Source organism: Bactrocera oleae, chromosome 2, assembly GCF_042242935.1.
Source record: "Bactrocera oleae isolate idBacOlea1 chromosome 2, idBacOlea1, whole genome shotgun sequence".
NCBI classification, from domain to species: Eukaryota; Metazoa; Arthropoda; class Insecta; order Diptera; family Tephritidae; genus Bactrocera; species Bactrocera oleae.
Genome location: NC_091536.1, coordinates 94,104,693 through 94,131,688, shown reverse-complemented (window position 1 = coordinate 94,131,688; position 26,996 = coordinate 94,104,693). Strand labels below are relative to the sequence as shown.

At 29.3% G+C, this 26,996-nt stretch overlaps 1 protein-coding gene across 37 annotated transcripts in view; it reads left to right on the top strand.

The window, feature by feature from the left end:
* The window catches only part of slo (calcium-activated potassium channel slo), a 122,285-nt gene that overhangs the window by 38,919 nt on the left and 56,370 nt on the right, over positions 1-26,996 (top strand). For 24 of the 37 annotated variants that reach the window (XM_036357033.2, XM_036357016.2, XM_036357032.2 and 21 more), the window contains 4 exons: positions 539-650; positions 1,040-1,191; positions 3,576-3,743; positions 6,498-6,589. In XM_036357033.2, the coding sequence (XP_036212926.1) occupies positions 539-650; positions 1,040-1,191; positions 3,576-3,743; positions 6,498-6,589 (524 nt within the window). Of the gene's footprint in view, positions 1-538; positions 651-1,039; positions 1,192-3,575; positions 3,744-6,497; positions 6,590-11,330; positions 11,423-17,849; positions 17,942-26,996 lie in introns of all 37 variants that reach the window. The other 13 variants (XM_070106032.1, XM_070106034.1, XM_036357031.2 and 10 more) reach the window with 2 other exon arrangements.

Here is a 26,996-nt window from a genome sequence, read left to right as displayed (position 1 = left end):
AAACATTAACCAAAATGTGTTGGTTGTGTTGTAACTAGTTCTAACAAGACGGGGCTTCATGCCACACAGCACGTGCAACAACCGAATAAACCAGACTCTCTTAAATCTTTAGAAGTCAATATTGAATGTGCTATTCATGACATGTGACTTGCTTTAATTAGAAAAAAAATCGAATTTTGGGTTAATCAAATTCGTTCCTGCAAAAGAAGTCGTGAAGACCATTAGAATGATGTCATTTATATTCAGAACTTAATTGTATCGATTGTACTTCACATTAAATGAAAAAAACATTTTAATCCCCTTAACAATTAGTGTGTGTTTTTTTTAAAATCATATCGACTCTTATTGGAAACCCCTTTATAACAAAAACAATATCTGCAACCAATTGACTCATAACTGTGACCCAGTCGTTGCTAAAAACTTGTAAAATAGCTTATAATTTACTCACCTTCCTCCCCTGTTTATTTCATTTGCCATATTTTAATTATTTTCCATCGATTTTCTATTTAAAATTGTTGTATTTTCTTTGCATTTGCAGTTCATAGCGGCGTCCGATAAACTTTGGTTTATGTTAGAAATGTACAGTTTTGTAGATTATTTTACAATACCCCCGTCCTTTGTATCAATATATTTAGATCGGACATGGATCGGTAAGCAATATTTGCACACATGCATTGGCAACAAATAAAACAATTAATAAATTCTAAATTTCAAGCAAAAAACTAAAACAAAAAAAATTGCATATGTATGTAAATATTTAATTACTTTTCCTTTTCTACTTCATGCATATGCCACACAAAACGCACACAACTACGCGAAAAAAACAAAACAACAACAACATCTGTAAACTACCTCACCAACAAACATACTCTCACTAACACACGCACGCACACACACACAAACGCGCCGCACACTTGTATGTGTTGGCTGTGATCGAAATGGCTGTATGCAATGGATTTTACTCTAAAAAACATAAACACCAACAACGAATTACAATTGGCTACGCGAAATGGGTTGTTGCAATGCTACGCGCACGCAGGTCTCCGATTTCTTCGAGCGTTACGCCTCATGACTGTACCGGATATTTTACAATATTTAAACGTTCTAAAAACATCGAGCTCGATACGCTTGGCTCAACTAGTATCAATTTTTATATCTGTATGGTTAACAGCAGCGGGCATAATACATCTGGTATGTATGGACACACACGCATATTTGTCTATATATAGGTATATATATCTATAGAGCTATTGTAGCATCTGTGTACTCGTCACTATGCTAATTATTATTTGCCTGGTACTTCATCCATGGTTTTCTTCCACCTGTTTGTACTTCTGCATCTATCGACATTTTTGTAAATATCCTAATCTACATTATTGTTTTCATTTCCACTCTCTCAATTTTTTTTATTAATAACCAAATGACCATCGAACGCTTTGAGCAGCTGCCCGTTAAAGCCAGAGAAATTTTCGTATGTGTGTCAGTGCGTCGGTGGCTGCGCCTGGCGTGCAACTGCCGACCGCACTGTCAAAGGCGCTGTTCATTGAGTTGACGGACATCGAAAAGAAGAAGAATAAGAAAAAACCAAATATTTGCATAAAAAATATAATTAATAGTCCAATAGTATAAATCGTCAACGCTGTAGTGGTTTGCCGCACGCTGGGCGCTTGGCTGCAAAGGCGGCGGGTGTTTTGCAATTAGTTCTGGAAAAGGAACACAGCGCGGTTTGCATCACTACAGCTGCACATTTGCACTTTGCCGCATACATACATATGCCAATATGTATGTTATGCGCGCATGTATGTAGATAAAGCACTAAGCAACACGTAATACATAGTAATGGCACGCAAATACATGCATTACTTAATTAAAATTAAAAAAAAAAAATTTTTGTAAAATTTTAATTTTGATGAGCGCGTAATTGAATTTGCAGAATCACTAATAACCGTTGATAGCAGAATTATGATAATTAGCAAAATTTAATTAAATTACTAAAAATCTATGGTCCAATATTACGGATAGCAACTTGGCTTGCAATTTGAATCAATATAGGAAACTACCATATTATTTTTAATAGAGTTGACAGTTTGGCATAAACTTTGAACTGCGCTTTTATTTTTGATTAAAGCAGTAGTTTTCAAGACTGTTCAGGATATCTTATTTCTACAACAAAGAAAGTTATGAAAATTGCATAAAAGGTCTTGGCATAAAAAGATCGTATCTAGATTTTCGGTCAGATTGTTTGGCAGCTATATGCTATATGCCCGATTGTAGCACTGCCTCGGCGAATAATCTATGCCAAATTTCGTAAAGATTCATGTCAAATCCAAAAGGTTTACATAAAAGAGATTGAGATGAATCGGTCAGTTTGTATGGCAGCTATAGCCTATAGTGCTCCGAAATTGTCGGTTCCGACAAATAGGCAGAAAAAGGACGAGTACAAAATTTAAGATCAATATCTCAAAACTGAGGGACTGGTTCGCATATATGTACAGAGACAGATGGACATGGCTATATTGGTTTAGCTCGTCACGCTGATCATTTATACATATACTTTAGAGGGTCTCCAACGTTTCCTTCTGCGTGTTACAAACTTCGTGGGAAACTTAATATATCCTGATATTCTGATAAGGGTATAAATATGAACATATCGCAATATACATAGTAAATATTAAAGCCTTCAATAAAACCAGCCCACTGAATTCAATATGTTATGCTCTGAAAATAATCTCAATAAATTCATGCGTTTATCACCCTTACCCATACTCGTACAATGGTATATTATTTCTCATCTGTTCGTTTAATTTTGATAGAATACTCTGAACAGTGGGTTCTCTTTATATTTCTGTCCTAAAAATTATGAATATAATTTGGAACAAGACTTTTTTCTAACGTGTTAGAAATGTGAGCACCTCGTTACCTAAATGAGACTCTAGTAAATATTCTTGATGTGCATTGCTAAAACTTAATGGTGCTTTTAAGCGATTTTTCAACCAATTATTGAGATGACTTTCAAAATTTTAAAAATATATTACTATCTCCCCGAGTCTATTAGCACCTTCAGGGTCCGACTTTATATTCGATTTAGAACCTGTATGAGAATTCCAGGCCAAAAGCCTTTGGATATTAAAACGATATAAAATCAGAATCGAACATTATTTCTGCTTTATTTAAAAATTAGCGAGGAAGTCACAGTATAGATTGATCGTTAGAGAGAGTTTAAGTATTTTTATGTATAGGTCTGATAAATACCATTTTCGCCCTTTCAAGAAAGCAAATATAATTTCGGTATCAATATCGAAAATTCGAGACAGAATATAAATGGACTCAACACAAAACCAAACCGAGCATATAGTGTAGAAAAAATAGCAATGGTGATATTGGTGTTAGGAGTAGAATTACCATTTCTATTTTTGTAATCGTAGCATTTAGAAATAGCTCAGTTGCCATCCGTAAAGCAGTGGCCAATAAATGTATTTGCGTTTCCAATGTATCTACATATGTTATGGTTTCACGTTTCTTGTTTTTTTTTGTTTTCGTATTTTCTTCAATTGCTGCATTTATTTAAAATTTAGCTGGAGAACTCTGGCGATCCGCTGGATTTTAATAATGCTCATCGATTATCCTATTGGACCTGTGTCTATTTCCTAATTGTGACCATGTCAACGGTAGGATATGGTGACGTTTACTGTGAGACTGTATTGGGAAGAACCTTCCTTGTGTTCTTTCTACTCGTCGGCTTGGTAAGTTGTAATTTACATAAACACACATATACATATACACTGTGCGAAATAATTGAAACTAATTGAAAAAAAACCCAATAATAATAATAACAAAAAATTTTTTATAAAAATTTTATCAAAGAGAAAAAATTTTTTTTGTGTGAAAAAAAATTAAAAGAGATACAAAAATGTAAAAAGTTAGGTTATAATAACTAAACTGCGAAAAAATTGTGCCCGATTTATCATGCAGGCACAAAATTTGTATTTAAAAGTGCGAGTTAAAGTAAAATATTTAAAAGATTTATAAAAGTGTGAGCACATAAACGAATATAAGGTAATAATTAAGCGCAACAACAATGTCACGGTCCACCATATTAAATTTTATATATGCTTCTTCTTACAACACACGCGCCAATGAGAGTAATACTTAGTTGCCTATGAAAACATGTTATATGAAGCTTTTTTGAAGCTTTTTCTAGGTAACCCCACCATACAAGCGTTTTGGTAGCAGTGAGCTCTCTCGTTATTGCCGTTTGTTTGTTTTGTTTGTTGGTTAGCATGGCAACAGCAGATTATTGAATGATTTTCGAAATACCCAATTTAAAGTCCTGAAAAGTTCCTATTCCCCTGAAAACCAAATTGCTTTAAATTATAAACGAATAAAATTAAAAAATAGTAAATAAAAAAATGCAATAGTAGTGGTGTGAATGAAAGTTTGTTACAAAAAAAAATTTAAATATTTTTTATATCGATATTCCTAAGACTTAAAATTCGTTTTCTCCAACAATATACTTAAAAACTATATAGAGAGTATTTAGAACTTAATTAGTGTAACGGTAATAACTTATTTAAAATTTTAAAGTATGCATTTTTTTCAACAATAGCGATCCCAAACCCCGTCTTTTAATTGAGATTTACTACTTCAAAGCCACATAATAAAAATACAAAGTAAATGGAGGCAGTAAACATTTTTTTTTCAACTTTTTTGTGAAAGTATTTTAGTGTTTACTTATTTTTATACCGTTAACGACTTTTTTGCGAAGTATTATTAATTCTAATAGTTAAACAGTCAATGCAACTACTATTAGGTCGTATTTAAACAGAATTAGCGTTATATTATAGATTCGTTTTAACAGTCACTAATTTAACAAAAGCTTCATGAATTTTCAAATCCGTCACTGACTCGATTTTAGTGCCATTTATTCACATAATTTTTAGCTTATCGAAATTTACATTTTTGAAATTGTATATGAGACAAGTATACACACATTTATGCACAGGTTTTTTCTTTATTAATCCATGCGCCGCCACTCCCCCACCCCTTCTTTTCTATTTCATGCTTAAACATTTGACTTGAAATAAAAAAATCAAAATTTTTTAAATCGAAATTATACAAAAAAAAATTGTTGTTTGTGTTTAACCTTAATTAAATTTTGCTTTCGTAGTGATTACTAAATGAGTATTTATTTTTTATAAACGCTTTGAAGGCATGCAATTTATTTATTTAATTTTTTAGTCGTTCAAAAATGAAGACACAATATATAAGAATTTAGTGAGCAAGAAATATATCATGCACAATTCAATAACATTTCAATTTCAGGTCCGAGAAAATAGCTTTTGCTCACAAAGTAACAAAAAGTAGGCTTGAAATTAAAAAAATAATTTTTTCTTTCCAAAACTAAGAACTTACGTTGACAACTGGCTCGGCAGTTGCATCTTTAGGAAACTCTACATTTCTTAAAACAACCTAAAAATACTTTAATTAAAAATAAAGACTTGGAAAAGTATACTACAACCATGTAAATAAATAAAATGAAATAACCGCCATAATCAATATCCAACATTTTTCTTGCAATAATCCTAGATAACTTTCTTCAATAGGGGTTTAGGTTTTTGCAAGTTTTTATCGACCGAAACAAATAGTAGTCAGAAGGAGGAAGGTCTGGGATATAAGGCGAGTGAAGCAAAACCGCTTTTTTCCAACGAGTTTTTAACGGCTCTTACAACATGAAGTCAAGCATTGACATGAGAGAAACTTATTGCCTCGTGCTTAGTCGCATATTCTGGGCGTCTTCGGCAATCGCTGACCCTACCAAATACAAAGCATTACCTTTGCGTCATGGATATACAGCTTTGCCGATTGGTTGTCCAGATTTCATATACCTATGTTTGTTTGCGTTTAGGGTTGTCGTAAGGCATCCATTTTTCATCCGACGCAAAATCGACAACTTTCGGACAGACAGTCAATCGCATTTCAACTCGTCTCATCATCCTGATAATATATATGTACATAACCCTATATCTATTTCGATTACTTTTAGGTTACACAAATAACCGTTAGATGAAAAAACGATTATACTGTATAGCAACATGTTGCAAGAGTATAAAAATCGGGTCATATTTTCTAAACTACAGTTGAATACATATATCAGTGTCAACGTTCTTTATACTTTGGACAAGTCTATATAATTTTGCAGAGATTGAGAAAGATTTCAAAACAGTTTTGCTACTTTGTGAGCAAATAAGATAAACCACATGAGTAGTAAACTATACTTTATTAATAAAATAATTTATACACTGAAAGCTAATATATAAATAAAATGCAAAATATTCAGGTGATCTACACAAATACGCCGTTATGAAATAATGTAGACTTTACAGTGAACTAACCACAAATTAAGCGGTTCGAAAATAAGAAACCATTTATATTTTTATCTAAGAACATACTCATTTCTTTAAAGTGTACACATATCAAAATAACATATGAAATTTTAGGCAATGTTTGCCAGCAGTATACCGGAAATAATAGAGCTCGTTGGTAGTGGCAATAAATATGGCGGTGAACTGAAAAGAGAACACGGAAAGAGGTAGTCTAAAGAAAATCAAACTGTCTACAAATAATATCGTTAAATAATTATAATTAATTGCAATAAAAGTACAAGTAAATATGTATACTAAATATTATGATAAATTCGTACATACAACATAAATATATATATTTACATACTCATACATAGTAACTTAAAATTTTCAACACACAAATAATACTAGTCAAAAATATTTTATAGATATCTAACTGTTATATATAACTATGCCTACCGGCCTTTCATATTAAAAAATATATATTTTTTAGCTAAAATTAACATAAAGAATTATAAATGTAAAGCTAAACAGGTTTTTATTTATGTATGTGCAGTTTTAATTATATTTTTTTATTGCCAAGCTGTAAAAGACTGCTATTACCAAGCATAATTTTTTTATGAATTTTTTTTAAATTATTTATTTTTCAATGTATTTTTTCATTTATCGTTCAAGTTAATTTCCTTATTATTAACTTTTTAAATTTATTTAACCTTTAGCTGTAAAGATTTAAAAACATTTCGGTTATTTCACTACAATATTTTTATTATAATTTAAAACTGATTTTAAAATGTATTACAATCTCTGCTTTCTTTAAACATTACGATAAATGTAGGCAACAGTTTCCTCTTATATTTCAATTTACAACAACTAAAATATTGCCTAGAACTAGACATGAAGATAGCTTACATTATTTCCTGAAATATAACCTCTGCAAATGGGAACTTACAACTGGCATTTATGATATTTTCGACAAAATATTTCCATCGATTGAAATAATCTCGTTCAATTTTTTTAAGGTCAACAGTCAGGGTTAAATATTAAATTTTCAACTCTCGTTTCGGGACTAAAATTTGATAAAAAAAAATTTTAAAATAATTATAAACTTGGGATTAACAATTTTCCTTTATTTTTAAATCCGGTATTTGGGAACAAAATTTTTTATATATTTCAATCAGGTATTTGGGTTTAAAAATTTATTTTTAATTTTTCAACACGGTTTTTGGGATTCAAAACTGGAAAACAAGTTTTAATTATGATTTTCGTGATTACAAAATAAAACAACTTTTAATTTAAATATTAATTAAATTATTTTTAATGCAGTATTTGCAACCTGATATACATATATATATAAATATGTTTAAAAAACTACTAAAAAAATACGAACCAAAAGAATATATATTAATTAAGCTTTCATACTATTTTTTTTTTTTGCCCTGAGCAGCTTAATAGACCCTAAGTTTGCCATGAAGTTTCTAACATTTAGTTCTTGGATGGAAAACCTTTTATTTGACAAGATATTTTCACGAAATTTGGTATAAATTATTTTCTGGGGCCACGCTACAATTTCTGAAGAGATTTTCTAGATCGGACTACTATAGCATATAGCTGTCATGTAAACTGAAATATCAAAATCAAGTTTTTGCAAACTTTTTTATTTGTGAAGGGTATTCTAGCAACCTAAGTTTGCTGTTTTTAACTTCTTTTGTTATTTTTCTTACAGAACTCGATAATAGATATATATATAGATATTAGGCAGTCTTTTGCAGCTTCTTTAATTATCAACAATTAAAGTTGAATTTAACAAGCAAGTGTGTCTAGCCAATTATGAATTTAAATTAGTTAATTAAATTATTTAAAATATTAATATTCCAATATTCATATTTAAAATTAGCTGCATGGAGATGCAGCATTTTGTACTCTACATTGAAAACAATATAAATAAATACAGTTTTGATAAGCACACACACTACATATTCGCTAAATAAATTCCACTTTAATTTTAATGATTAGGTGTATATTTTTGAATATTTATTTGTGTTAACCATTTATATTTTCAAATAATTTATTAGTGTTTTTTAATACAATAATTAAGCAGAGCGCGTAACACTTTTCGCTTTTGTCTCCCTTTTGTTAAGAATATATCGGTGAATATACATAAATAAATATATATGTGAATTCATTAACTAATTATTAAGCGTCTCTTCCTAAAACTTGTGTACGCTGAGCAAGCTGCTCTAATGTATAAAGTCACCGCTTTAGTTGTAAAACTTTTTCTCGAGTCTCGCGTAGTTTTTATTAGCCCTTTTTTTGTGTAACAATTAGTCTGTTACCCTTTTGTTTTAGTTACGTTCACAATACTTTACATAGTATATGTATGTTTTATTAACAGTTTTGATTTTAACATACCACCAAAAATTAGTTCACGAACATAACAACTAGTTACTAATTAAAAAATATAATATAATGTTTGTCCAAGAAGTGAGACCCATAAAGAGATGTAATCGCCACCATTAAAAACAGACACCCTTATATATCTAGTAATTAAATGTTAAACATTAAAGTTCATTAACATTTTTAGTATACTCATTTTATAGTTCACAGCTGTTCTAAAAATTTAATGACGTTTTTCTTAGCCTACAGTATTTTTCATATGGTAGTAGCGTATATACCTAAATTACAGTTTTTTTTGTTGTATTGTACACTTCATATTTCAGTTTAAGCGCCATTTCCCCTACCTCTCAATCATCTCGTTGGCTCCTAACAGTCTATCAACAAAATCATGTTTAAGTTTATCTTTTTCGCCATTATATATAGTTACATAATCGTATTTTATTCTCAGTTATTTAGTATACAGTTATTTTCGAGTATTTTTTAATACTTCTTAGTCGTTTGTTCACTAAAATGTTATGAATAAATAAGTAAGTTTAGCATAATATAGTAAAAAATGGTATTTACCCGGTTTCATGGCATCATCACATATAATTTTGGGAACCGTTAACTTGTCATTTGTTTTGTTTTTACTTGGAATTCGTTATTGTTTACAGTCTGTGATTTATTCGTTGATACTGAGAGTGTTATAATTATACATTGTTGCATTTAAATAATAAATATTGTTGAGGCGGAAATTTTAATACTAATTTTAGTACTAGAAATCAATTAAAAAAGGTTCTGACACTCCTCATAGTAGAAAAACATTCGATATTACCGAGTGCACATATTCATTTTTTATCGGGAGTGATCTAGGCGAATTATTTTCTTAATTCTTAACAAAATTAACAGATTCTTGCCCATGAAAATATAAAGATATGCAAAAAAATGTTCTATTATAAAATTTACTATGGCAAACTGCGTGCGTAAGCAAGCATTGGCCACTCAATATTTATGTCTTGCGGAATTTTCAGTGCAGCATTAAATTAAATAATAATTAAAAATGTATTACTAAAAGCAGCCTACATGCTATATATTTTATAGAGCAAGTATATATATTGTAATATAACAGCTAAATGTGTTGCTACATTTACATAACTCAAAAGAACCGGATATCAAGAACTTAACTCTATCTCTATCCTTTCATTATCAAATATTTAGAAATATATGGTAGTAAACTCTCTTTTCTTTAACTGAAAGGTTAATAAAACCCTTGAATAATAGATTAAAATTATTAAAATTTCTTAATCATTTAGTTATAAGTAGAAAAACTTATTTTAATGCTTTCAACAATAGTGGCATCTACGACTAACTACACTGTAACAAATAAAAAATTCTGTTTTTATTTATTTATTTTTTTAATTTTTCACATTCGGCACACTTCCGACTCATTACATTAATATGCAATATTGTCCATTGATTTTGAAACGCACTTACTCATATTCTTCACAATTTCTTTATACTACGCTCTCGCTCATCTATTACTACGCTCTATCTCTCTTTCCCCCAAATATGCCTTTCAGCTGCATACATGTATTATGTAAATAACTCAAGTATTTTTTATTAACTTTATTAAACTTAAATAAATGCACTGTTGAGAAAGTAATAGAGTTTTGACGATTTCAAACATAATCGTAAGTATTTGCAATAGCTGAGTATTATGAAAGCAGCAAAAACAAAAATCGGAGTTTGTTTCTTTAGTCTTTTGAGCAGTTTGTACTGCTACACAACTGCTTAGGGTTTTATTACTTGAGTTTAGCATTAAATAAATAGGCGCATTCACCGTAACTACTACACACGTAAAACAAATAAATGTATATATTAAAATAAATAATATATTGTAAAATACAATAACCAATACACCCACGTTTTAGCGGCGCCTCTTTAGTGTATACCAAAGTAAAAATTTCATATTAATTACAGCGTAAAAGTATTTAAAGTGAATTCAATTTTTTCCACTTATCTTTTTCACTTTTTTGCCTTCTCTACTCAGTAAATAGTAAAAAAAAATAATATTTTCTATTAAATTTTCTCAGGACTTCTACTAGTAATGAGTCTTTTATTTAAATATGTAGCAGTAAAAAAACCGAAAAATAAATAAAAATCGACTTGGTGTGTGTGTGTGTGAAATGTGCGCAGTTAGTGTGTGTATATGCGTTAGTTTACGTAAGCAGGTTTATTGGGTATATTTGCTACGCTGCCCAAAACTGTCTGCGGCGTCTACGTAAAAGAGCACCCTTTATACAGGTGGAGTGTAAATATAAATACAACGAATACATATGTGTAGTGGCACAACAAACTAATAAAGGCCACTATTAGTAGCGTAAGCGACGAAAGCTGCTAGTGTGTGTGATTTATAAACACAAAAAAAAAATAACAAATTAATAGTAAATAATATTTTTTTGGAAGGGCCTACAGTCTTTTGTATTGCAAATATACGTAAACATTTTTGTTTACAACTCTGAACCTCCCCGCTCCCGTGTATATTTGTACATAATTATATAAATTTATATAAATGTATATGTGTGTTAACTTTAGGCTGTGTTCGCTAGTTGGATACCAGAAATCACTGAACTGGCAGCGCAAAGAAGCAAATATGGTGGAACATATAGCAAGGATCCTAGAAAAAGGTACACCAACCACTGCGTTGTACCGCTCTAGCGTTAAACTATACCTACATACTACATACATATATACTATGAACCAATTACTATCCACATACCAAAACAAAAAATAAACCAAACCAAATATACTACATCATTACTTAATTAGTATGATAAGTGATTAAGTAAGCATTTAAACTTAAACTAAAAATAATTGAAAAATTCATTTGACTCACTCGATTTGAATTTTATCGCATAAACTGAACAATCCCAAATACAACAAATATATATTCAATTAAATTAGCTTACTAAATTTAGTGAATTTTTAGTATATATACTTTTACAAAAATTTTTTTAATATTTTATTTTCATTTTTGTTTTTAATTTGCTTTATAATTTTTGCACTTTTGATTTCTTTCTCTTTCGCTGAAACAATTGAGATTTGTATTTTCTACTCAGAAGTTAACGTAAACTTCTCCAAATGCAAACTCGAGTTGCAAACATAAGCGCAAATGCAATGAAATTTTTAATAAAAAAAAAAATTAAAATATATATTTTTTTAAAATTAAAATATATATTTTTTTTTATGTAAGAAAGCATTTACAAAACTTTTTTATAGCCTTGTGCGCATTATTGTGAACCAACAACATTTTCTCTATACATAGCTTAACCAAATCCAACGCAAAAAAGTTATACAACTGTTAGTTAGTTAATAAACCGTTTATGTGTTTCCCAATTTCATTTAACTGATGTGAAACTTACAAAAGAAAACTACAGCAAAAACCAAATTAATGAAAATTAGTTAGACAAACCAGCGTTGATCAGAAAAGCATTGGTTTCTTGGCGGCATGTGTTTCTAATACTTTCTTTATGTGTTTAGCTTTACATACCTACATATATATTTTTCACTCCACTCTCTACATAACGTCTTAGTAGCAGCGAGGCGGTAACCAATTTGCTAGACGAAGAGCTATTTTTGTAAGGCGTATCTGTGTATCTCAAAAAATATTAAATAAATAATTTTGAAATGTGTATAATTTTGAAAAAGAAAAAAAAAATAATAATTAGTTACAGAAAATAGCATACAAATATATAACACACAATATGAAATGCTTTGCAAAGCAAAATCGTTTTTTTTTTTGTTTTACATTTTTGCTTAAACTCAAATAATATATATAGTATTTAAGTTTTTTGGGTGGCAAAATCTAACAAAATATTAAATAATATTTTTTATATCCATTTGTAAAAAGAAATAATTAATTTAAAATTATTATTTTATTTATATTTCTTGTAAACACGCTCACTTATTCCAATAAATACTCGCATTTGCTTTCTAAATGTTTCCATTACAAATTTGTATCCAACATGCATTATCCTATACAAACTTCATAAAATGCAAAGTGATTTTGTTTTGCTATTTTCTACTCCACACAACATACAGATGCTTGTTATTCGAGATATAACTATGCATACATTCATCGCCTCTCAATTATTTGAAAAGTTGTAAAAATATAATTTTTAAACTGCTATGCGTTTTTTAGGGTGTGCCAAAAAACTTTTATTCGACGATATTTTCACGGTAATTAAGAAAAAAATTAAAAGTTTTCTTGGCCCATTCTAATATTTATTTTTTAATTTCTTTTTTCATAAGTGCAAATTCATAATAGCAAATTTCATCACCAAACTCACAGTCAACAAATAATGTTCATATGATTATGCGTCAATATTAGAAAAATGTCAAAAAATTTACACTTCGCATGATTTTTTTAATCAGATTTTTAATTTTTGCCTTTTACTCATTCCGCACTAAAATATATATATTTTTTTATCACTGCTTCCCTGTGAAAATCAAAGAATTAAAATTAAAACCTTTGAAGGCCCGAAAAAAGTGTTCGAAGAAATGTTTTAGGTATAAAAGTAGAAAGACAAATACCGAGCTAACAAATATTTATCTCGCATGCGAAAACTAAGCCCCCACCAAAACAACGTGAAAATATCTTTGAGTTAGAATCGGTCCATTATCAACTATAAAATTTAATTTCCAGTTGGATATATTCAGCATAGAAGTAGGGGAAATAATAAATGCTATGAGAATATGCCAGAAAGAAACTTTTGTTACTTATTTTTTTGGTGCTACCATTGCGTTCAAACAAGACAACACCTTTTGGCAATTTCCTACATTCCATTTTATAACAAAATCTCAAATTTGTGTACGCTTCACTTAGATGGCACTCAAAAATAAGTATTTTGGCTTAATTTCATTCTGATACTCCATTTTCAAAACCTTTATTGTGTATATACATATATGTATATATATATACCTATATGTGCAAGTTTATAAAAAAAAAATAGAGTAAATTAAATTGTTTAATGTATTACCCTCCCATTTACTCATCGCCGCCACTTTTATCATTACTCTGTCGAGTAATCGCAGGCTTTCTACCATGTCCAAGCATACTGCTAATTGCGTAATTAGGTTAGATTAGGTTGTCCTCGCCACCTATCACGCCATTCATAGATCTACTCGCTCTTTGTAATTCTAAATGGAGTTTCAGTTTAATTCAAACTGAGGTACTCTTTAGATAGGACATCGATGGTTTTTGCGAAGTTTAAGCGAGACTTGATATCTAGTTTTGATACTCAATCTAGATCCTTGAACTGCAAAGCTTCTAGATATCTAAGACGCGTTCTAGATAAGGTCAGAAAGAAGCAGAGAAGGGATTCCAGAGCCTCTCTCATATCTACTTTCCTGCAGGTTGTGCAAATGTCGTCATTACTAATGCTCACCCGACTTGCATGTGATGTCAGTAAGTTGTGACCTGTCACTAGACCAACAACTGTCCTGCAGAGATTAAAGTTTTGTGTAATTAAAATCTTGAAGAAAAAAAAGTTTACAAACAATTTAAGAAAAAGTTTCCATGTTCAAAGTGAGAAAAAAGTCTGTTGGGTGAAAGATTTAATATAAATTAAAAAAAAACAAAACAAATCCAATACACCCATAACAACAAACAGAATCAAAAAAGTTTTATTAAGTATTTTTTTTTTTTGTTAAAAAATCGGTGATGCTAAAGATCGCTTAGAAAGGTATTTTTTCAAAATTAAAAATGATTTATTATTATGGTTTAAATAATTTTTTCAAAAAGATCTCATTAGAGATGACCAAACAAAAACAATTTGTTATAACAGCATCTGAGCTTAAGGATACAATACCCAATCAATATGAATCTCTCTACCTCTGACGCTATCACCTGATTCAAGCCTTATACTGGATTTTACAAAAGGGGTACCTTGAAAAGAAAAACATTTTTTTAAATTTATATTTTACAGTGTTTTTTTGGGGATTATTTTATCTTGTTAAACTCCTGTCCTCACTAAAAAAATATGTCAAAAAGTGTTTTGCATTATATTTTCCAGGAAAAATTCCATGAGAACTTGTTATGCAGTGGTTAAAATAATATAACTTGCGCTATTACAGAAATTAAATATAATTGATAAGTTGTTCCAACTTACTTCTTGTATGTAATTTATCAGCCAAATGGTACAATTAATTGTTAGTCTGTGGCTTAAAGAATTTTATTTGTGTTTATAGTTTAATGCGTAAAATGACAACTTACCTTCAGTGAAATGATTATGTTAACACAATATTAACGCTTCCCGCACATACTAACAACTCGTACACTCTCTAAAACAAACAGACTTCTAGTAAAGATTATTTAAGTTTTGCCATGAGAACGCAGCGAGAAAGAAAGAAATCAAAACCATATTAAAGCTAAAATTGACGTTTTATAAATATATTAAAAAGATAATATTTATAACAATCATGAAAATACAATATATATTTTTTTACTTTCATTTACTTTTTTTTAAACTAATTTTTACATTTAATTTTGTACGTAACGGTTTTATTATAATTTCAACGCTGAGCTTTTGCCCGATTGTAGATTGATTTGTTCAATTTCAAATATTTTCCCTTTATTTTGCTTACTTTTTAAAAAATAAAAAAATATACGTTTGATTTTAATAAATAATTTCCCCTCTCACAATTCCTTGAATATAAGTATAACAATTTCACAAGTTTTTTTATAGTTTGATGATGCTGTAGCTTTGCATTCTATTACTTAACGCAGTCGTATTACACCGTTGAAATATATACTTACATATTTAGCAATAATTTATAGCGTATATATTTTTCTTGTAAATTAATAATAAAACAAAGCAAAACAAAAAAAAAATAGTGTACAAATTATTATTGATAAAATATTTGTAATGAGTTCAATTTTATTGCTTGCACCGTTCGTTCATTCGTTCGTTCTCGTTCGTTCGTTCGCTCGTACTGTATGCCGCAGCCACGCATAGAAAAAGTCAGGTGAAAAGAAAATTAAATTTATTTTATAAAGCTCACGATATAATATAATATAAGAAACAACAACATGTTGATGAAAAATACAGTTTTTTTACCACAATCTTTAGGTAAACTTTCAAGCAATTATGCCAAATCATACAATGTCATCATGAATAATATTATCCTTTTATAACCCCGAATTCCTAAAATATTCCTGCAGTCATCGATTAGTTAATTTTTTTTACAATTATTCACAATATATTTATATTTGCCTAGGTCATTTAAAGCAATCATTATAGCCAAGCGCACACTCACCCATAAGTATAGTGCACCCTGTATTAGTTGTTTATGTCACATTTTACAGTTTACCGTCACTATCGTTAGGATAGCGCTGTTTTTAGAAAACTAGCTTAGATTTTTTAGCAACTTTGAGGTACAAGAAATATAATATGTGTATAAAGTTAATATTTTTTTATATATACATGCATATACATACTGGTAGGTGAATATACTATTTAGCTGTTGACTAATTTAAACCGATTTACAGTCAATTATAAGTTTTCTAATAAGTCGTAGGTTTAAAAGTTAAATTTTCTATCATATATTTCAGCAGCCGCAAATTTGTTTTTTTCGTTTTTTTTTTAACGCAGTTGTAAATATGTTTAAATGAAAATATACTCGCAATTATAAACATATACATATATAGTTAAAACTTTTAATAGTTGGATATTTTTGCTAGCTCTACAATAAAACACATCCCCCCAAGAAATCAACGCCTCTATGCAAAATTTTAGCCTTTAGCTCAAAAAAATCTTTAAAAAAAATTTACGCTCTTCTGAATCTAAATTTTTTATTGACTTATACTCTGAAAACTGTTGGATTTACATACTTACTCGTTTGAACTACTCGTTTATGTAGGTACAACTATTCACAGTAATTCCGTTGTTGAGTTCAATTTTACTTGAAAATTTCATTTTCATTCGAATTTTATAATTAAACAGTTTTATGATTATTATTATTATTTTGTTAGCGTTACACTACATAAACTCATATTAAAGAATATACTGTTGTATGTAAATATTACACATTTGTCCAATTTTGGTATAAATTCGTAAGCTGTCTGAAGAAGGAAACAAATAAATTTTCGCTCACTACGTTGCTTTGAACAGATCGAAGACCTTTAATACCAGGTGATATTAGTTGTTAATCGCCAATATTTATTCTTAATAAAAATATATATTTCAAGCAATGTGTACAGTGTTAAAAGTTCTAAATATTTTTTTATGATTTTATATTAACTACGTATCCATGGAAGCCAACTATCGGTTAAATCACCGGTTTATCAGATTCGGCAAATCTAAACTCTTGTCTACGTGTTTATATAGCTTTTGATCGCTCATTATCTTTTGGTATTGCTCATTGCGTTCGCACAATCGACACAAGTCCAGCTACATGAATCGTGAAATTTTCAATTCCCTTTCATATCATATTTTTTTAATTCTTGAAAACAGCAAACTGTTACGAACCAAAATACAAAGCTTGAGTACCAGCGACTTGGTCCCCTTGATTTTCTTCATCGCCCCCTCGCCTACAAAAAACCAGTTTGGGCGACAAAAGTCTCCGTGTGTGCACTCTGTCTAAGTGGACTGTAAATAACGGTCAGCTGAAAGTCAATTTCGTTGCGAGTGTGTTCTGCAACAGAACAATTTTTTAGTACATTACATAGTCATAATTATTAAAATAAGTCTAAATAATTTTTTAAGTAGAAAATCAATGAAATTACACCAAATATTTAACGAAACATGTGTACACATTGCTTTTATAACAAGATCTAAAAATGTAATAAAATTAATTTATTTAAAAAGAAAAAATCTGCAAATTAGCAAGGGACTTAAAGCGCTGCCAGTAGTGCTGGGTTCCATATGTACAAAATCTGCAAGAAAAAAAAATTACCGAAAAATAATAAAACAAACGCACAAACAAATAAAATTTCGTTTTCAGCGTCCAGCGTATAAACAAAACTAACAAAAAATATCCAAAAACAAAAACTAATAAAAGAAATAATTTTATTCAAACTCTTCACTATCAATTCATTTCTCACACTGAACACAGGCGATTTTTGCAAGTTGTATACCAGAGATAATAGACTTGATTGGAACAAGAGCCAAATATGGGGGCACGTTAAAAAATGAAAAGGGTCGAAGGTGAGAAAAATTTAACAAACAAAAAAACTTTTAAGTTTATAAGTCGTTCATGTTGAAAACGATAAACTAAATACGAATTAGCTACAACTAGCGTCAATATTAAATTAAATTTATTTTTAATTATAGAAATTATCAATTAGCTTTAAACTGTGAAAAAAATATTAATTTTTTTTTCTTTGATTATACAAGTAAATTTTAGCAAATAAACACCAAATCAAAATGAAATTTCTGCAAGAAAAAAAATCAAAAAACTACTAACAAAAATTATTCCATTCAAGTAAACGCGTGTGTATCCAAAAACAAGCAGCGTTTGAGGGAAAAAAATACTTTTTACAAAAAAAAATTTAAAACTTTAAGATAAGTGTTTTAAACTAACTACTAAAATTCCATTACTTTATTTTAAGTGTATTTTCGTTTTCCTTTGCCGCTCATTCATACAAACAAATTAAATTTCGAATAATTTATTTCACCTAAAATTTATGCAAATCTAATCACTTAGAGCAAAATATAAAAAAAAAATGAAAAAATTGTACTACAATAACTGATTCAATGCAATTTCTTTTGTTTGCTTCAAACAAAAAAGTGTATGAAATTTTATTTTGATTTTTAATGCAATGCAAATTAAGCAATCACACACCAAACATTTGGAAAACATTAGAAAATCACAGCAAAAATTCAATGCCAAAATAAACATTATCAAATCAGCTAAACTCCAACAATCAGACAAAAATATATTGAATAATGAAAATTTACAAATACTAAAATCCAGCTACCAACACCAGCACTCCACCACCGCACATCGTTGCAAAAGTCCTTTAACCGCCCACCCACACTCCATACATGCATGCGCCCACAATGAAAAATTGCATAAATGCAGAAAAAAAACATATGAAAATAATTGGCGACGTTAAGAAAAACTGCACCTATACCAACACATACCCTGCACGCAACCCAGCTAGCCACGCACCCGCCCAGCACCTACCAGCGACTTCCGCACCACTACAAACATAATATATGACAGCGACATGTCAACAAACACACTGGTGGCAAACAAATAAGCCTACACACATTTCACCATAATTCTTGCAAACCGAAAAAAATAAATAAAAAACAAGAAACATTCGCAAAACAATTACAAAAATTTTCAAAACTTAATTTTAAACAAATTTCCAAAACATAAATATTAAAAAATAATAAAAATATTGGAATTAAATTATTTAAGTTTAAAGCAGAATTTCAAAATACTAAATCAATTCGAACAGACTTTAAAAACCTATCAATTTATAAATAAATTATTAAACGCTACCTTTTCCTGCCTGATCCTGCTTAAAAGGGCCTTATGTTACTTACCAAATGGGTATTAAATGAAATTACACCATTTTAATACATTTATTGTTAAACGCCTTAGTTAACTGTCTATTTTTTAATTTCAAAATTCCGTATTTTCACTTTAAAGAAGGGTGTCATTTTAATTAATACCTGCACACACCCTTCAATAAATTGATTTTTTTTCAAATTAAAAGACTGAAGTCAATATCTGATTTTTTTTATTTTTCTCAAGTACTGAAAAGTAACATTACAATGTACTTAAATATTTAATTAACTACTTACACCTTCTTGGTTAGCCGAGACTTTATTTAAATTAATTTTTTTTTTTTAATTAATTATTTATTTTTTATTTTTATATTTGAAAATCATTCCAGCAGTTTCAGATTAAAGAGCTCATTTCTCATGTTGCACGCTTTGTGTTTGTTGTGTTGTTATTATTATTGTAATTATCTATTGTAAAGCAGAACAAATTTCTTTAAATTTGTGAACAATTTTTCTGTTGCATAGTAAACCCGAATAAAAGAGAAGACATATAAATCGTCTATAGTTTTGCATTAATAGCGATGCCATATTGGCGCAAACGTTTTTCATAAAGTATTTTCGATTTTGTTCTGATTTTTCTTTCTCCGTAACTATACGTCGTAACTTCATTATCAAATATGGATTTCACTGTCTATTCTCTTCCTATCTTTTAAAACATTTGGATTGTAATTAAAATAAACAATTGTAACTAATGAAACAAAAAATGAAACAAAAGTATATATATATATAAACCTAAATTGAAATTTAATTGGCGTTTGGTGTTTATTGTGTGTATATTTTTTTCAATTAATCGTAATAAGTACTGTCGTCAAGTTGTATGTAATTGTTAGCGTGTATTATTGTAATAATCTGATGAATTGAACTTTTTCTCCAATATCAATCAATTCTTTTTCGACTTACAAATTCGATTGTGAATTTCCATTTCACTACCCATACTTTCTTATCGATTTAGATCTCGACTTTTAAATTTTCATTATTTTGATGTAAACATAACAAATTGTATTTCGAAATTTTTTACTTTCATTTGCAGTGAACTCATTTTATATCTCTATAATTCTTTCTACTAACAACTAACATAATTCTCTACTCTGACTTCTTAATCTCGCTCGCTCTCAATTCATCGCATTATTCGAAGACTAACAAAAAATAGTATTACCAGATAAAAACAATATTTGTATCAGTAATTTATTTGATTTTTATCAGATTATTTTTTGTTAAAAGGCGTGTATATACGATAACACTTTAAAACCCGTGGCAGGAACGAGAGTATTTTCAAAAGCTACATTTGTAAGAAATTTGATCTTTATTAAGGAAACAGTAAGAAAAATATGTGTTAATATCTATTTATAATGGTCGCAAATTAATATATTATGAAAACAATTTAGAAATTTGTACATTATATGGAGAAAAACTTAACCCAGGAATAAGTTGTGATCTTTTTTACGCATCGATAAAAAAATGTATCACTCACGGCCAAAATGTAATAGAAATTAGTTTAATAAATCACTTTCTTTTTCTTTATTATCCAACTGGTTAAGCCACCCAGGACGTTAGTCGTCTTCCAAGCCGAAATCACCACATTTAAATGATACAAAACACGTTTGGCTTGTTCGCTCAGCTAAAGCATGTTGACCATAAACTTCCACCAAAAATAATGACTTTCGGCTGATGTTTTTTTCACATTTAAGTAATGAAGAATTACCTCCGCAAAAACACTTTTCGACATATTATTTGAGTGAAAATAATACCGTTGCTTACGCTTCAAATGAATAACATTTACTGAAAAAGACGCACAGGGGCAGAAGCTTTCCAACGCATGAAATATTAGAACAATGGAATAATAATCAATTTACTCCTTATGTATCGACTATAATAAAAAGAAATAAAGGAGGGTACGAATTTTTCTTCGTTCAGTAGTCTTTCCGGTTTTTTTAAGTCCATTATTTGTAAGAAAAATATTTAATAACGCTATAGGCTGAAATCGCAATTTTTTCAAAGTGATTTCATATATACCCATTTTTGTTATATAAAGTATTAAAAACATATAAAAATCAATAAATTGAAAGAACTATTTCACAACCAGTTGCATCTGAACATTTTCAGTCAATTATGAGAGAAATATATGGAACACGGTTTCATGTCTGAATGTATGTTTACAACGCTTCAAAGCATTTTTTATACATATGCAGACATTTAGGAAAGTATGAAAAACTGTTCATTTAACATATAAAGTATTTGCGAACTAGTTCATCGAAATTCAAAATGCGCATTAAAATATGCATAATAAGTAAAACTTAATTATTAAAGGTGTTACAAAATTCCAAGTTTCCAACGTTTCAAAATCGTTACGCTAAAAGAAGTCAAATTTCTTCGAACAAATTTTTTGTTAGTCTCCACCAATTAACAACACACTCATCAGCTTTTTTGGCGCATTCAATTGCGTAGTGTGAAAATTGATCAACTATTTATTGCATTTAAATGTTTTGCTTTTAACTAAATGTTTTCGCAAGCAACATCAGATCATAGTAAACTAAAATAATTAAGATATTGTCGTATATAATTGTCTAAAGTGATTAATTATAGAGATTCACCATAAAATAATATAAAAAAGTAAACTTCATGTGCTTTTTGGTGTGTAGTATCGACATACATACTAATGTTATTAACAATGCGCAAATAGCCTAAAACTCATGAAAATTATACGTTGAAATTTTCAAAATAAATTTGCTTTTTGCTTAAGTAATGTTCTGGTGATAATTTTGTTAATAACAAAATACTAAACAAAAATCATCAATAACTGTATAACTGGATGCATAAACTACTGATGTAATGAAGAGACTTGCCAGCAAGGGAAGTCAACACGAATTTCGCGCTCATAGAGATGACAAAACGAATCGCTGCAACGTTTTCAATAAACTGTTTAGCTTTCTAAGTGGTCAACGTTATCAAAATGGTTTTGAATATACAAAAATGTGATATGTTTTTAAATATAAAGAGTTTTCACTTTTGTGTGTGTCTGTACGAAAATTAAGTTTTTTTGAGTTACGCCGTTTTCTCGAAGCTACAAAACATATTACGTATATAGCTTTTAAAACAAAACTAGTTTTTATAGGCAGAGGCAATAACTTTTAAGCTAGCCTACTTTCATACAAGGCATAATAGGACTTTCTGAGGTAAACGCAGAACAAAAGGCAGTAAGCGTAGAGCACCCATTATTGTTATTGACTTGTTTTTTTTTATTAACTACAACAACATATGCATACATGTACACAGTAATATTGAACAAGCATTTTGTTTATAGTGCAAAAATTAGTTATTTTCATAAAGTTGCAAAATAAATGTCAAATGTGTTGGTGAGGAGTACAGAAATATTTATAAATACTAGTACAAACTTACTATAGCTCTTGTCATCAGATTTTTTAAAGACCTGAAGTAATCTGAAACATAATTTATTATTTTCCTAACCAAAGCTGTCAATATTGTTAGTAATGCGAAACTTATGTCCAAAGAGATGGTATTTTTTTGAAATATCTTATTTTTACAACAAATACTACAAATTAAATTAATGTTTTCAAGTGCCTTTGATGCAATGCTTTTGAATTTGCTATGCCCACAACTGTTCACCCAATATATTTATTTGTTCAATTTACTTTTTTGACTTTTATTCCGTTAAGGAACACTCTAGATTGATAGTTCATTTTAGAACTGAGGTATACAGCGAAAAAAAAAAATTCGACACATTTGATATTAATTTTGCTCATACTTAGTATATTTACCTAACCTTTAAAATCTTGTGTTCAAACCCATGCAAGACGTGCATTGAAAAATTAGCCTTAGTTAGCAGTTATTGAAACGAAACGAATATCCATGAGAACGAGTAATCACCCATTAAATTACTGTATTTATGTAGAATGATCAGCCAAGCTCATAACTATTCTTAAATTTTCTGCACAACTTCATGAATCCTTCATACGAATTTTAGTTCTCATTTCACCACCAAATCGCACACGATTTCATTCATACAGCAATGCAACTACAAACCTACTATAACAATAATTACCGAATTCAATATATTTATTTCATATTTTATAGGAGCCAAAAATGTAAGAAATCATAAAATCAAGATTAATGTGTCATATTAAAAGATTGTAAATATATTTCGAATATGACAAGAATAAAAAAATAATAATTACAAAGTCGTGACTAAAATGCGTGGCCAGGCATTAAGTTTCTAAACAACAAACAATAAACCAACACAGAAAAGAGAAAAAATTAAGTATGCAAAAAAATTACGTTTGTTCGTTCGTTGGTTTGACTCGAGCAACATTTGTGTTTTGTAATTTTGACAACCACATTTTATTGCTTTGAAAATTCCTTCTACCACCATATATCCACTCAATTTCGTTACATGCGCACACACAAGAATTTATATTTTTGCAGAGTTTTTTTGTTCTCAATAAGAACGCAAGTAGTTTTTGCTAAAGTCACCACTGCCTGAGCATTAGTGCGTCCATATTTAACACAAACAAATACAAATATATATAACAAAAAGTAGTTGAAATCGCTAAGCACAAACATTACATCACTAGCGAAATCAATAACATCTTCAAGAATTCCATAAAAAAAAATCATGTGAATCATTTATAGCGACCGCTTGAGTTCATTGGTGAATCAATGACTAACATTCATTTTACATATTCAACATTTGTTACCAAAAAATTCCACATTCCCTTCCATACTTTTCACCAGCCATTATCGTTCATAGCATCGTTGAAATAAGAAATCAGTAGACAGAAATTGTTATTAATTGAGGTATATCAAAGTAAAGCAAAAAGAAAAATCAACACCTATCGATCATTCATCACCCAACTATGTCATCAATGACATTCACAGCGAAAAGAGAATCGTTCACACAATTTGTCACATTAAAAACATCATGGCATATGCAATTCGTTGACCATTCTTTTGAACATAACATTTAATGTACATCATAAATAAATAAAGCAAAGAGTTGCTTAAGTTTAGATCATATTTGCACGTATGCTTGTTAGTGTCTATGTATGTGTGTAGCGCGAAATTTAGAATGTTAAAAATATAATTAAAAGAGTGCTCGTGCATGTATACATGTCATTTTATCAACTTCATTATGTACCTAACAGAGCATAACAAAACATACAATAACATAACACAGCATAGCAAAACATAGCATAGCATAACAAAATATAACTTAGCATAACATAACACAGCATAGCATAACGTTAAATAACAAATAAGCGCGGCATGTGTAGTGTTCATGTTGATGTGTGCACTTCAATTGTGTAGCCTCTAAGTATGTATGAGTGTTTTTAATTTGTTTAGCATTTTACGATGATTTCCATGTCTACCTCTTCCAGTAGCTAGTATGAATATTTATAATTTATGTTTGCATGTACACAAAGTTACTGAAATTCAATTTAATTTTTAAAGGATTGTATGCAAATGGTGAACAATTCGAAAGTCACCAGGTTTTTGAAAAATCAGACGTTATTAGAAAAGTGTTATATAAAACACTAATAGTAGTAATATAAATTGACACCAAATTTTACTAAAATATAACACGTGTTGACCAAAATATGCGGTGTAAAATTAGCGGGAAGGGCAGAAGACATATGGGGCGTAGAGGGTCTTTAACAAAAAACAAAAAAAAACAAAACCAAATACACAAGTTTTCGCTCACCTACTTTTATTGATTTCATTCGGTGTAAGGGTGCTAGGAGAGGCTATAAACCGATTTCAAAAAATTTTGATACCAACTCACACTATTATGATAAACAAACCACTCTTCAAGCTAATTACTGCTTACTTTATGTTAACTTAAGCCAAGAATTTGACCCAGATCATACTATTTAGAGAGTTTCAGAGGGGCTTGGCAAAGTGTTGATGACATCTCAGTTGCCAAATATGTACTTTATTTCGATTGTTATTGATATTGTGAAGAAAATCTGAAAATCGTCGGAGATCGTAGAATGTATATAAATATATACGCGAACTTTTCCCTCAGTGTTTGAGATATCGATCTGAAATTTTGCACACATCCTTTTCTTCCCAAGGTGCTTATCATTTGTTGGAACAGCCGATATCGAATCATTATAACTGCCATACAAACTGAACCATCAAAGTCAAGTTGCTGTATGGAAAACTTTTTTATTTGAGAGGGCTATTATAGCTTCAGTGCAACCGAAGTTAACGTTTTTCCTTGTTGTAGTATTAATTGCCAACAATTTACATTTACCATAAAGTCGCTTATGTTTAACGAACTGAACAAAATGGTGTAGGGTGCGAGTTTTTAGTATTTAATACAATATTTTAATTGGAATTGATTAAAAAAATTAAATTAATTCAATATATTTAAACAATTTTCACCATTTGCATATGTCTAAATTTTTATTTATTTAACAATATTTTTCTACGAAATTTTGTAGCTGTAGTATAGTGTTAGTTCAATGTATGCTCCTAAGGTAAACTCTGGGGTAGCAGACTAAATAGCTAAGTTTTTGTTTTAAAAAAAAAATTAAATAAACATTTTTTTTCTATTCATCATATGATTTAAAAATCCCAAATATATTATATGTTCATTTAATTAATATTTACTATTTAAACTTATTATGAATTAAGTGCTCGATTATTTATTTAATTTTTAATATATTTTTTTAAACTTTTTATTTAGCAATTTATACATGAAATATATACTTATGTAATTTTATAACGAAAACAGCAAAGCTGAGACTGAATAATATAAACGAAATATACACAAACACTTTTTTACAATTTATACAAATACACAAAAAAAAACACATACACAAGTGCAGAAACATTAATGCCGTGAAACAAACACAACACTAGAATATTGTAAAAAACTTATTATTACTAATATTTGAAGTGCAATGCGCTTGAAGAAATGTGATTTTCTTCCCATTGATGGTTGCTTTGGAAATCATATTTTTGCGCGCCACTGTATTTCTTAACACATCACACAGACTTTTGGAGCAGCGTTCGACATACAACATGCATTTGTACATATATAATAGCATTTAAAATGACAAAAATACACAAAATGTATGCAATTAATATTAACTACACAATACAGCCACATGCCTAACTATGTACAAAATATAACTTAGACGCATTCAAATGAAATATATTTCCCCCTTGACGCCTCACACATATGCCTACAAATTAACTTGTTCATTTTAATTTTATATATCAATGTACATATATACATACATACATATATACAAAATAATGCATTATATACACTACACTTATATGAGTATTTAATGTATCACAGTATACACTTATATATTTATTTTTAGTTTATTTACAACTCAACAATACACATATATACAATTTTATTAACATTAATGTATGTAAAAGTATATATACATATGTATGAAATATATTTATATACTTCTTTTCATTCTACATATTACGTGCTATGTTTACTCTTAAGCCATTGTCAATACCAAATTTTCTAATCGAATTCTCTTTTTTTATTCTGTTCGTACAAATATCGAACAAAATTGCATTTCATATGCAAAATCGTTTGTTCCATACGCACACATACAAACGCTGGCACACGCATACTGCCGACCTGTCCTAACTGCAATGCTACGTCATCCATTCCTCGGCCTGCCTGCACTTTGAC